We start from the raw sequence: 13,255 nt of genomic DNA, 5'->3' as shown, positions 1-13,255 counted from the left end.
AAGTTATGAAAAGAGTAAGGCAGAAGAAAGATCTTGGTGTAGTTTTTGACCCTTAAATCAACATTGAATTTAGTGCATCCAAAGCAAATTCCATTCTCGGTTTATTATAAAACGCAATAAATTAGACTTTTTTGCAGATTTAAGTTGGGAGTAATTTTCCAATATTTTTGAAATATTTTTAATTTTTAGTACTTTTTAAACTTGTTTCTTTAGCAACTTGGATTTCATTAATTGAAATATAGTAAGAAATACTCTTCAACTATTTTTTTATTATTTTTCGTCGAAAAATAAGCTTTGATAATATTTGTTGACTTTCTTCATTGAGTGTAAAAGTTAAATAAAATAAAAAAAAAGTTTTGAAGTTTCAATACTCCGTCAAGAAATTCTTATAGTTAATCCAAATTTATGAAAACAAAATCTGACAGTATATTTTTTGGCTCAACTTTCCATTACCGCAGCACGAATTTCGACTCGCGGTTTTTTTTATTCGATAGATATGTGCAAATAAATAATAACTATAGCAATTTTAGAGCGAGGAAACATTTATTTCTATTTTTAATTAATTTCTAAAGTTCACTTTTTTCCATACAAAACACTCAAAAATGGTTGATTTTGACATTTCTTTCCTTTTTTTTGTTCAGTGTTGCCATACTTGTTTTTTTTTTCTTGGTAATTTCTTTTATTTTAGTGCTCAAATGGAAAAGTACTTTGCATATACCCAAACTCGCACCCAAATCCTATAGTGACCCCAAGCAGGGGGGTTGCAGGGGGGCAGCATGCCCCCCCTTACATACCTAGCTGTTAGTACGCCGTGCTATCAATTAAAAAAAACTTGTTTTAGGCTCAAAAAATGCAATACAAAAAAAGTAGGGTTAAGTCCGAAAAAGAAAATATTTTTTTTTATGACTTAAAGTTGTTTCCTCGCCCTAATATTTAAAACATGTTCTATTGAGACCCCTATCTTACTCTACAAAAAAAATCTGAAGGAAATTCGTGCTGCGGTAATGGAAAGTCGCCCCTATTTTTTCATTTCATTATTTTCGGTGTAGGGTAGCCCCAAGAAGACTTTTGTATGAAATTTGGTATCACTATTTTACTAGTCTATTGATCTCTTTTCCTCTCAAAACATTTCGTACCAAAATAGAGTTGTGTCTTTTATTGTGTAGTTGTTGGTTTGGTTTTTGACTGAGTGGAAGTGGAAAAACGAAGAAGAAACAAAAGAAGAAAAAAATATCTACGAAAAGCAAAGTTGAAGTTAAAAAATTTCAAGTTCTCAAAATGCCCAAGTGGAAAATTATCGAATTTATTGTGATTTTATCGCTTTTATCTTTTGTTAATGGCAAATCCGAACAAGGAAAATCCGATACTGTCCTAACACCTGTAAGTTGACTTCCCTCGAAGTCCCAATTTAACTCCAAATTGCATTTCCATATCTCAATATTTTGCGCAGCTCCTTCATAGTTCATAGTCATTGAATTCCCCTCGTCGTATGTCGTATCATAAGAATGTGCACCTGGAATTCAACTAAAAAAAAAACATTCTTATCGATTCCCATGAATCTCTTATCATTATTCTAGATTAATTAATCAATATAATATGAAACTTTTTCTGTTTTTATTTTATTTCCAACTGCAATAGCAATCCAATATTGTCAAAGTCGAGAAGACACTTTTCGCCGGTTCGAAGATCTTCTTACAAAGTGAGTTCCATTAGTTTGGATTTTTTCTAGTTAATAACAATACTAATATGTGACTTTTTTCGTCCCCCTCTCTTAGTTACTTGTGATTCTAATGATCCCGATGCTGAAGTAACAATTTTTTGGACCCTGACGGAGCATCTGTGTTTGCTTGATGAATTTAATTCTGTGAGTGTTTAATTACTTTTTCATTAAGCATACAAAAAATAATAATAAATAAATGACTTCTCCTCGATTACAGGCTGAGCAAAGGCAATACCAGTTGGCTTTGCAAAATGAAACGATGCAAATTAAGTCTGACCCAACGACGCAACCTTGCCAATCGGGGGGACATATTATTTTGCCAGAGTTTCGTTTTACTTCGGATGCATCATCATCATCATCGATAGGCAGTGCTGTGGCACCGCAACCAGACAAAACTACAGTCGCTACGGTGAAGAAAAACAAACAACAACAGCAGATTGGAGCGGTGAGTTTTTCTCGTTTCGTTTGTTCGTTTTCGATGAGACGTGGAAAACGTAAAAAAAGATAATTTACATACTTACCTACCCACCTACCTAAATACAAACTTATAATTCTATTGAATTTAGTTAACGTTGATGTACCTACACAAGACAGTCATGCTTTTGTTGTGATGATAATATTATTTTATCAATAACTTGATAGCGCATTGCAAATTAGTCACTGATAAAGAAAAAAAAAATTTAAGTCGTCACCTTTTTTCGAAAAGCAATTAATGATATGCTGCTTTGATAAGACGACTACGGCTTGTGGTTGTCAATAAGTTTGTACATATGTTCTTACAATATTGCCAACAACTTGGATTGGCATTGGGTAAAAAAAAACCTGCCCTTCTAAAAAGTAGATTACGCCCTGAAATACAATTATCAGCTTTTGTAAACGAAAGGGTTCTATTTGAGGCAAAATTTTTAGTTGAATTCTGTATTTTAATGCCAGGCAACAAGATGCGAATATTTAGACTGGATAAAAAACTATTAAAGAAAGAGTACAAAATCCCCGGTTCATATTTGCAGCAAAATTGTTGGCAAAATATAGAGACCCAGGCGAAAAACCATTCAGTGAATGTTGGTTATCCTAAAATAACAACATTTTTAAATGCAGTCTGTTGTCTGTTCCAGTCCTCGCCTTAAGCAATTTAACCTCCTTCAGGAGTTTTTCACTAGTAGTAAACCCTCGTCAGTTTATATTTCTTAGATTTCTGCGAATTTTCTCAATCAGATTAAGATTATATCAGATAAAAGATAGCCCATTAGAATTCGTTAATTTCATTAAAAATCTAGGTGTAATCTTCAATAGAACATTAACCTGGAGTGATCACATTAACCAATTGATAGGTAAAACATTGAACTCTTGAACGCTGTGGACCGCCAAGCTTGTCGTGTTTGACCTAGCTGCATGTCGCTTTGGAACTCACTCACCCACTCATCTGCGGGCTAAAAGTGATATGCACATTTAAAAAAATATATAAAGTTAAGTCATAGGCTCTCACAAATTTAGAAGATATCTATTGTCTTACTTTGTAAGCTTTATAAATAAATAAACTGAAATTGAAAAAGATTTACAGAGCAGGAGAATCAAATAAAAACAAAACTCACTATTTATTCCTACCAAACAATCAAATTAATTTAGCATTTATTTCCTTTCTTTCTGAATTGTTCGATTAAGAACTAGAAATCGAATCATTAAATTTCTATTCTCACACTCACTGTAAGAATACAGCAATCTCGTGAGTTATTTCAATTGTTAACTGAAAAAATTAATTTTGGAATACATATATACGGTAGAAGTCCTAAATCAACACTAAACATCATTAAATAACCATATCATCATGCAGTAAGAACATCACCCATGCCAAATTTACTTGCCGAAGCTAGACTTATAACGGTTGAACATCGAATTGATGAACTTACATTAAAATTAGCCCCAAAACCAGTCTTCTCCAGAAACCCAATAATCATTGCCGACATTGCTCAAGCAATAAATAAAAAATGTGTTAAACGAATTCCATATACTCTCAAACTAATATACTTAAAACTAATTAACTTCAACTTTCAACAAAACGTTGATATAATTTTAAACCTTCATTATACCGAGCCCGACATTAAATTAAAACTTGAAGATGAAGGATTGAAGTTATATTTTACTGAAAGCTCAAAGACTCAACACTTCATTTGCAGTAATGCAAGAGTACGGATATATTCTGAACATTGGGATATTAACTATTGTTGTACTTCAGGCCATTTCAACAGCAACAAAGGGTCGCAAAAATACCATTATCCACTTCGACAGTATATCCGTATTACAAGATATCGCCAATACAAACAACAATGATGATCTAATAAGTGAAATCAGGAATCATCTTATTAAAATTCCATACATCAACATTTTGTGGGTTCCCGGTCATACCGCGATGCAACTTTAACATATTTAATAAACATGACCTAACTAACTCAATACGTAAATCATTGAAAACTAAACAGTTTAATGATTGGAGCCAATACTATCACCACTACAAGAAAATCAATGTTGACAGATCTCAAACTCGGTATACCAACGCTCTAAAAACAAATACAACAAATTTTGTTCGGCTTAGGCTTGGATCAATCTAAAACATTTATTAAAAAAAGTTTACAGAAACAAAACGGCAATTAAACTCTCTCCAAAGACTCAAATGTATATACACAATCGGTGTATTGACGCCTCTAGGCACATCGGACCACAGTGTCATAGCTGCTAATTTCTCGTGTCAACTGGTCATTATGCTTCCTCGATAGTGACTTAGACTCATGAATCATGAATGAATGTCCAAACAATGGTTCCATTCTAGCTGCAAAAAGGTTATCAAGGAGAAAAAGGTGATCTTCCTGCGTTTTAGAGCCAAACCACCTGGGAAAAACCGGAAAAGGTTTAAACAAGCCAGGGAGGCCTGCAACGCCCATATTCCAAAATGGACCAAAAATTACCGCAAAAATATTGCAATGTCCCAAAGGTAGTAAGAATTTTTGGTCATTTGTAAAAAACATATGGAAATCTTCCTCTTCTTAGGTTCCTACGCTTATTGTGAATGACACTCCTTTAGATAGCTCTATTGATAAAACTAACTTGTATGCAAGGAAGTTCGCCGAAAAATTCACCTTACCAGATAGTCTCATGGCTCCCCCAGTTCTTGAACGCTTAAATGATTCTATGGGACCAATCTATTTTCGCACTCATACTGTTAAGAGAATTCTTAAAGATCTCAACTTTCTGGTGATCTCATGGTTTATCTCATCGAACAGTGGAACAAATCTTTACATCGTTTTGGAGAAAGTAAAATTAATGCATTTGATATTTCAAAGGCATTTGAGGCTCTTTTATCAAAAATGCATGCTTTTGGTACAGACAAATCTCTTCATCGTTTTCTTTCGAACAGCTCAATTCAAGTTGTTTGGGACGGATTCAAGTCTGAAACCCATAAAATAAATGATGGTGTGCCCCAGTCCTCCGTATTGTCTCCGACCCTATTCCTCATTTGTATATATAAATATTTTTATGATCTCCTGTCTGCTACTTCCAATTCAATACATTGTTTCGCTGACGATAGCACTCTTAGATTTTAATATTCGTTTCCAGACTCACAACCCTCTTCTTCGGATGTGGAATTGCAACGGGGAATAAAAACCGTGTGGAATTTAATGTATCGTTAAAGAGAGATATACCCTCCTTGCCACTGAAAATCTAAACATCCTTGGAATGTGCATCAGCAACCACCTTTTGTGGAGCGATCAAATACGCGATGTCGCCAAAAATGCCGCAAGATGCCTAGGTTTATTGAGACGATGCAAGAAATATTTTTCTTCGCCTTATCTGGCTACAATCTACAAAACCTATATACGGCCGAAACTTGAATAAAACTCTCATCTCTGGGCTGGTGTTCCAGTAATTTATTTAAGCCTCTTGGAGAGTAATCAAAGAAGAGCTTTTAAATTAGTTGGTGACATGAACATCATCAACTCGATTACGTCACTCGAACATCAAGTTACTTGTCTCAAGCTTTTCTACAGTTATTTTAACTCTAGTGAAATAAACAGTGGCATACCTCCCTTACACAATTTAACCGTAATACCCGCGCTTCTAGGAATGCCCATCAGTTTACCCTTGAGCCCAACTGCGGCCGTACAGAGATCCCTTTTTCAACCGTACTACCCGAATGGTGACTGCCTTGCGCACGCTCTATCTTTCCCTACCATTACAATGTTCAGGAATTCAAAAACAATGCACACCGACACCTCCTTTCCAACCCTTTCCTCTTTTCCTAATGCTTACACTAAGTCTTTGGCATATTTAAGGTCTACAAAACCCTTTTAGTGTTCGCTAATTATAAAAAAAAAATCGAAAAGACGAAAGGTTTGGTAATAAACAGATGATGTGTAATTCTTACACATAGATACGAGCTGTTTAATTGAAAACAAAGCTCAAGAACAATTATTTGACTTGGGTCAAAAGTCTCAATTTGATGTCTATGGTTACACAAATCAGTTTCTATCATTTTACAGATAATTTTGTAGTATTATTTGTACGTTGTTTCAAGTATTATTTTCGAACAAATTAACTCATTAGGATCTATGACAAAAAACTCAAAACAAACATTTTTTTAACATCTCGGGAGCTCGCTAGTGATGCAGGAAATAGTTTTTTTTTTTTTTTTAAATAAAACGTAATATTTTTTCAGATATAATCCAATACAAAATAATTCCCCATCCAAAAATATGATTTTGTTAAATTTAACTTTAGAAAGTCGAAAAAAACTTTGTGTGGATTGGAAATTAAGGTTTTAGGCACGTTCACCATAGGCGTTTTATTTTTTCATTTTTTAAGATCAAAAATACTCGAGTTCCCTAACCTAACCTAATTTATTTAAACAAAGAAAAATGGCACTTAAATGTTTTAAGATAAACTTATTCAATCCATTTTTCTTAACAGAAAGCTGACAATCCTGTGTTTACAATAACGAAAGATGGCATCTATGAATTTGTGCTCACAATTGAACCGGTTAAAAATGTCGACTTTGCCGCCCCAGTACATATTGAGCTTCCAGGTCCACAAGGCTATTTATCTGCTATTGAATGGCCTCTTCTACCAGTAAATACAAAATTAAATTGTATTGTTTCCTTAATTATATTGATTTTTAACTCTCAACAGTTTTATGGAACAATGTGTCTAGTTTATGTTATCTTTGGCATTGGTTGGCTTATTGTGTCATTTATGCAATGGCGTGATTTGGTTCGTGTTCAATTTTGGATTGGTGCTGTTATATTATTGGGAATGTTGGAAAAGGCGGTATTCTATGCTGAATATCAATCTGTAAATTCGACAGGTATTTCAGTACAAGGCGCCGAATTGACAGCTGAAATTGTATCATGTGCAAAGAGAACACTAGCCAGGATGTTGGTTATAATTATGTCGATAGGTTTTGGAATTGTTAAGTAAGTCATGATAATAGAAAAATCATTAAAACAAATAATAATAATTAGTGGGTTTTTAGACCTAGATTGGGACCAATGTTACATCTTGTTGTAAGCACTGGAGTTCTGTATTTCATTTTGGCTTGTGTTGAAAGTTATCTCCGAGTTATGCGCACAAAGAACGATCAAAGAAACGAACTTGTTGTTGCTAGCATACCACTTGCGGTATTGGATTCAGGAATTTGCTGGTGGATCTTTACATCTCTTGTACAAACAACAAGAACGTTGCGATTAAGAAGGTGGGTTACAAATTTTCCAAAATTTATCATATCATCAATTTATGTTTGAAATTTTTTCTAGGAACAAAGTCAAGTTGTCGGTGTATAGACATTTTACCAACACTCTCATCTTTGCCGTGATAGCATCTGTGATCTTTATGTTGTATTCCATTCGAATGCGCAGATCAGAAAATTGTTCTCCTGTAAGAAAATTCAACAAGATAATTCTTAGTTCTATTTAAATTCGTTTTTGCTTTTAGGGATGGCGTGAAATTTGGGTAGATTTTGCCTTTTGGCATGTTCTCTTTTCAGTGCTTCTTCTTGTGATTATGATTTTGTGGAGACCCACAAATAATAATCAAAGATATGCATTCACTCCACTTTTGGATAATCCAGAAGATGAAGATGATGATGGTAAGAAGGATTTATAATTTTGTAACAATCTTTTTTCACGACTGTAATACTTTTGTAGAAGAAGAAGATCAATTCGTAGCGAATGTCTATGGCGTCAAAATACGACCTGGTTTGAGCAATGGAACTAAGCCACAAATTTCAAAAGCAACAACAACCGAAGAAGATGATTTACGATGGGTAGAAGAAAATATACCCTCATCAATGTCCGAACCTGCGCTGCCTGTTCTTGATTCAGATGAAGAACTTGTTAATACCAAATTTGAAGTATCGAAAATGCAATAGAAAGAAGAAATAGAAAAAAAAAACAAAGAGCACACAGAATAGCTTAATTTTTGGCTAAATTTGAGTATTTTTGAACCTGAGCCAGAGACTTGTGTTTGTATTTTCTTTTTTTTATTATTAATTTAATATAATTTATAATTTTCAAACAATTTAATTTTTGTTTTTAAGAAATAAGATTGTAGTTTATAAGGCTAAGTAAAGTATACAGATAAACGCTAGTTTACTTTTATACAAATTGTTTTGTGTACATTTTGTGCGGTGTTGATTTTGTTGTTTGCTTTGGTTACACCTTAATTCGATGAACTTGATGGTGGTTAGGTTTTCAAGTGATTTCTCTTAAAACAGCATAACTTTTCTTAATAATATTCTAATATAAATTAAAATAAGTTGAAATTTGATAACTGTATTTTTCAATACATAAAGAAGTTCAAAGCTAACAACTCTAACAGAATCTTTGGAATTTGTTAAGTTTACATAATTCAAAATACTACTAGAAGAATAACTTAGACTAAAAATATTTAGAATTTAGAATTCCTCGCGCTTTTTCTTGCCAAACGTTACAGACTTAGAAATAGCAATTGATTTATTTGTATCTCATTTTAGCAATGATCAAGACCAAATAATAAAAAAATAGCTGTCAGAAAGTTTTTCAAGTCTTAAAATTTGGCTTAACAAAAAAATTATAACTCTATTTATTTAGGAGCCGAAAGTGGAAAACAAAAATCTGAATCAAGACAGCGTCTAGTAAGAGCATGAAACATAAAAAAGAAAACTATTCGGTTGAGTAAATTAGGTTCATTTATTTCAATTAATACGGGGCCAGACGTTGTGTGGATGAACCCTTCTGTCTGACCGAATTTTGATACATCCATTGCTAGCTCTTGGCATATAATTACACATAAATCTAGGGTATACATTAAGTAAAAAAACTACTCAACTAAAATCTTAAACAAAAGTTAATCATTTTTGACGAAATTTAACAATCTTAAAAGAAAATCCATCTGTAATTCATTTCACAGATCAATTGTACATGATAAAGGAAAAATACATTTTTAAAGGGGGTATGTTGATTGATAATGATATTGATGATTTTGAGACACATTAGCTTATTGTTTTAAAACCTGATTAAATATTAAAAGAAAAAACAACTTCCTGGATTTAAAATGTGTTAAAAAATCAGTTTTTTGAACACTTTTTTAGACTGACGATATTTAAACTGCCTTTTAAAATATCAAATAAAATCACTTTTAAACATTTTCTTACTTTTCTGTTGAAGCTTTCTAATTTTCAAGTTCAATGAACTCACGAAAAACTCGCATGTAAGCTAGTGTTTTAAATAAATTTAAAAATGAGTATAATAATTACTTAATTCAAATATTTCATCTAGCTAGTTAGAATATTATCAAACGTTGATAGTTTAAAGTTTTTAAGTCTCTAAAATTGTTTTCCTTCATTTTTTTTAAATAAAATAATTTTGTTTTCAATATAGAAATAAATAGGTACTTTATGTAATAATAATTATAATTGTAATTATGTTTTCTTTGTCAGTTTTGTTTCAATTTTGTGTAAGTGCACTTCCATTGCTTATATGTGATTTGTATAAGTTTTTTGTGAGGTTTAAAATTTACTAATCTCTCTCCAGTGATTCTTACTTTTTTGTTTTCTTATAAAGGCACACATTTTTTAAGTTTCTCTTCTATAATTTTTGTATGTTCCTATATTTCTTGTTAATGAAATTCAGTTTTTTGAAATATGTAAGTTAACATGCATTGAATACGAATTTTAAATAAAATTTTGTAGCATTTGTGTTGAAAGTAAATTTGCTAAAACAAAATAAATTAAATTTAATAATGCAGATACAACTTTCATTTTAAAACTGATACAAAAATAAGAAAAAAGAACAATGAATATTTAATGTAAATATAATGGTCGGTATTAATAAAAAAAAACAAATTCCAATTTATAAAAAAAAAAACAAATACCTAATTAGGTATCAACAAAATCATCTTTGAATGATTTGTAATAAATAAAAAACACACCATACTATATGATTTTTTACTATGAGAAAAATATGTAGTAACAAACTTTTAAAATTGTATCATAAAACATTAAAATGATAAAAATATTTAAGAAAAAAAAAATAACTTTTAAATAAATCAAATCTTGTAATGTTTGTGTAAAGAAATACTTTCGTTTGTGAATAATAAAAAAACGTAATATATTTTATCAATAGAGAATATTAAGTTTTTTGTTTTATTTTTTTACTTCAACTTAGAAATCTAAAATGTCTTTATTCGATTTTTGTGTAGTATCTTTTTTATATTAAAAAATAGCTCATCTGGCCATTTTTTTGGCATATTATAATTTAAACTATTTAGGGGGAACGGTAGGAGAACATTAGATATGGGCACCATCATACTTTTTTACATAGCTGCCAATTGTAACAAAACACGGAGACCTTCATGACTGATTTTCTACTACCGTTAGCACTTATTATGAAATTATAAATGAAATTATTATTTACGAGCGAAGACGGAAACATTAAAACTGCTATAAAAATACACTGGTTTCATATTTGAGGGGAAGAACTTTGAACGCAATTGATCAACATTTTCGTACTGTTGATGTAACGCAAAAAATCAATGCAATAGAATTAAGTTTAAAATGTATTATTGTTTTATTTCAAGTTTGTATTACAAAGTTCTTAGTAAATAACATGTGACAGTTAAACACCCTGAATTAGTAAGGAATTCTTATGAAACGTTGGGAGAAAGAATGAAATAGTTTTTTATTTGCATTCCCGAACCAATAAGACACAATCAATAAAAACAAGTTCAAAGAATTGGTCAAACACAATCAACAGTTAAACTTATGAATGAGGTGGTAGGGCACATAGTTTCAAATTTTAGCAATAATATTTAATATTTTGAATTATAAATACTTTTCCATGGTTTTTCTATAAGCGCGAACATACAACATATATGTGCCCATGAGAAAAACATGAGTTTTCCAAATCTACACCAGAAATGGACATTGTTTGACATTAAGACGAATTTATAGACATGGCAAAAGCTAAACGAATTGGAAACTATAAACTTTTGAAGTTGGTTGGTTAGGAGCATGCATCAACTTATCTGTAAGATATGGTCGGAAGGAAGTATGCCCGATGAATTTAACCTCAGTATTGTTTGCCTGATTCTGAAAAAAGGAGACCCTTTAAACTGCACCAAATATAGAGGAATCAGCCTACTTAACATGGCTTACAAAATCTTCTCTGCCGTTAATATGTGAACGTCTAAAGCCCATCGTCAAAAACCTGGGGGGTCATTCCGTAAAACGATAATCGCTAGACGATAGCGTTTCGACGATTGTCTCACTTCACGTAAGACGATAATCGTCAAAGTGATATCGTCAAAACGATAGCGTTTGCACGATAGCTAAGTAGGTATCGCCTGCTATTTAGTTTTGTTACAAAATGAAAATAAAAACTCAAAAAATACAATTAATTCGGTTACGCATTTTTTTATATACAAAACATTAGTTATCTCTCTTAATTGTTGTTAAATAAATAAAGCAATTGTAGTTTTGGAATTGCAAAAGAGGACTTCATAATGATATTATAAACAATAAATTTGCCATACGGTTGTCGTTCTACATACATAATGTATGTTAATTTTTTGTAACTATTGAAACTTTGGGGTGTAGAAACATTGGTTTATTCGACAGGAATATCGCTCTTGCACAAAGCACTTATCTAAATTAGTTTTGGAAACAACAAATATTTTTGAAGCCAATTTATGTTCCCTGTGGATAAAATGAAGTCTTCACTTGCATCCCTTGGACCAAATTGGGTTTATTACAGCTGATTTACAAAATTATCAGACATTGGACAAACATTTTGATATTATTGTTTTATCTTCGGCGGCAATAAATCATAATACAAAAAGTGACAATAACAATAAACATCACAAAATAGGTGGTATGTTTATTAACAATACATTTTTTGCAATTTTTCAAAATTTCTCATAGAGAAAAACCAAGTTTAATAACATTTTCAAGCTATTGAACAAGCATTATCTTTCGTTGACTTCATTTTGACATTTCAGTCATAGTCATAGGAACGAGACGATAGTGATAAAGTTACGTGAAGCAAATTATTGACGATATTATTAATGATAATCTTTTTGACGATTATCGTTTCGGAAATTACGGAATGACTCCCCTGATCGGTTCGTATCAGTGTGGTTTTAGGCCAGGAAAGTCCACAGTCGATCAAATATTCACATCACGGCAGATCCTGGAAAAAACCCAAAAACATCAAATCGATACCCATCATCTTTTTAAAGCCGCGTATGACAGCATCTATAGGGAAGAGCTATAATAAGAACTTTAGACAAGGAGGCCGGCGGTGGTGCACTGTCATCAAAAAAAAGACATTGAACGACGAAGTCTTGGACAAAACATCACTACAGACAGCTAAAAGTTTGAGGTAGTTGAGGAATTTGTCTACCTAGTCCACCGCTATAAACACAGACAACGATACCAGCGCTGAAATCAAACGAAAAATAACTCTTGCAAATCGCTGCTTCTTTGGACTTAGAAGGCAATTAAGTAGTAAAGTCCACTCTCTAGCATCTAAAATCGCCATCTATAAGACACTCATCATCCCGGTTCTCATTTTTGAAAGCGTTTTAGTATTCTTCGAGAGTAAAATTCTTCGGGTGATTTTTGGTCATGTATGCATAGATGGAGAATGGAGGGGAAGATATCACGATTAATAGAATTAAAGTCCAACGACTTAGGTTGCTAGGTCATGTTGAGCGAATGGACATCAACGCTCCAGCTCGGAAGGTCTTTGAATCGCATCCCGAAAGACGGAGGCACAATAGAGTAAGACCGCGAATAAGGTGGCGCACGCAGGTGGGTGAAGTCCTTAACCAACTTGGCATGCGAAACTGGAGACAGCTAGCTAGGGACCGAGCTGGCTGGTTGAGGCCCAAGTCCGCCGCGGACTGTAGCGCCACCTTAAGTAAGTAAGTAAGTTGACTCACATTTTATTTAAATTTAAGTTTATAATTGAATTCATATTCATATCATTAATATGGGATTTTTGCAAAGTA

At 32.4% G+C, this 13,255-nt stretch overlaps 1 protein-coding gene across 1 annotated transcript; it reads left to right on the top strand.

Annotated features, from left to right (window-relative positions):
• The first annotated feature begins 1,158 nt into the window (after positions 1 to 1,158).
• LOC129950104 (transmembrane protein 87A) lies at positions 1,159 to 8,289 on the top strand. The gene is made up of 10 exons (XM_056061920.1): positions 1,159 to 1,380; positions 1,639 to 1,699; positions 1,776 to 1,864; positions 1,938 to 2,165; positions 6,680 to 6,838; positions 6,899 to 7,182; positions 7,242 to 7,460; positions 7,522 to 7,642; positions 7,700 to 7,853; positions 7,912 to 8,289. The coding sequence occupies exons 1-10, from the start codon at positions 1,279 to 1,281 to the stop codon at positions 8,133 to 8,135; spliced, it is 1,641 nt and encodes a 546-aa protein (XP_055917895.1). The 5' UTR covers positions 1,159 to 1,278; the 3' UTR covers positions 8,136 to 8,289.
• The last annotated feature ends 4,966 nt before the right edge of the window (positions 8,290 to 13,255 follow it).

Source organism: Eupeodes corollae, chromosome 3 (genome assembly GCF_945859685.1).
Source record: "Eupeodes corollae chromosome 3, idEupCoro1.1, whole genome shotgun sequence".
Lineage (NCBI taxonomy): Eukaryota > Metazoa > Arthropoda > Insecta > Diptera > Syrphidae > Eupeodes > Eupeodes corollae.
Note: the sequence above shows the minus strand (reverse complement) of the source record. Positions and strands in the feature narration are given on the sequence as shown.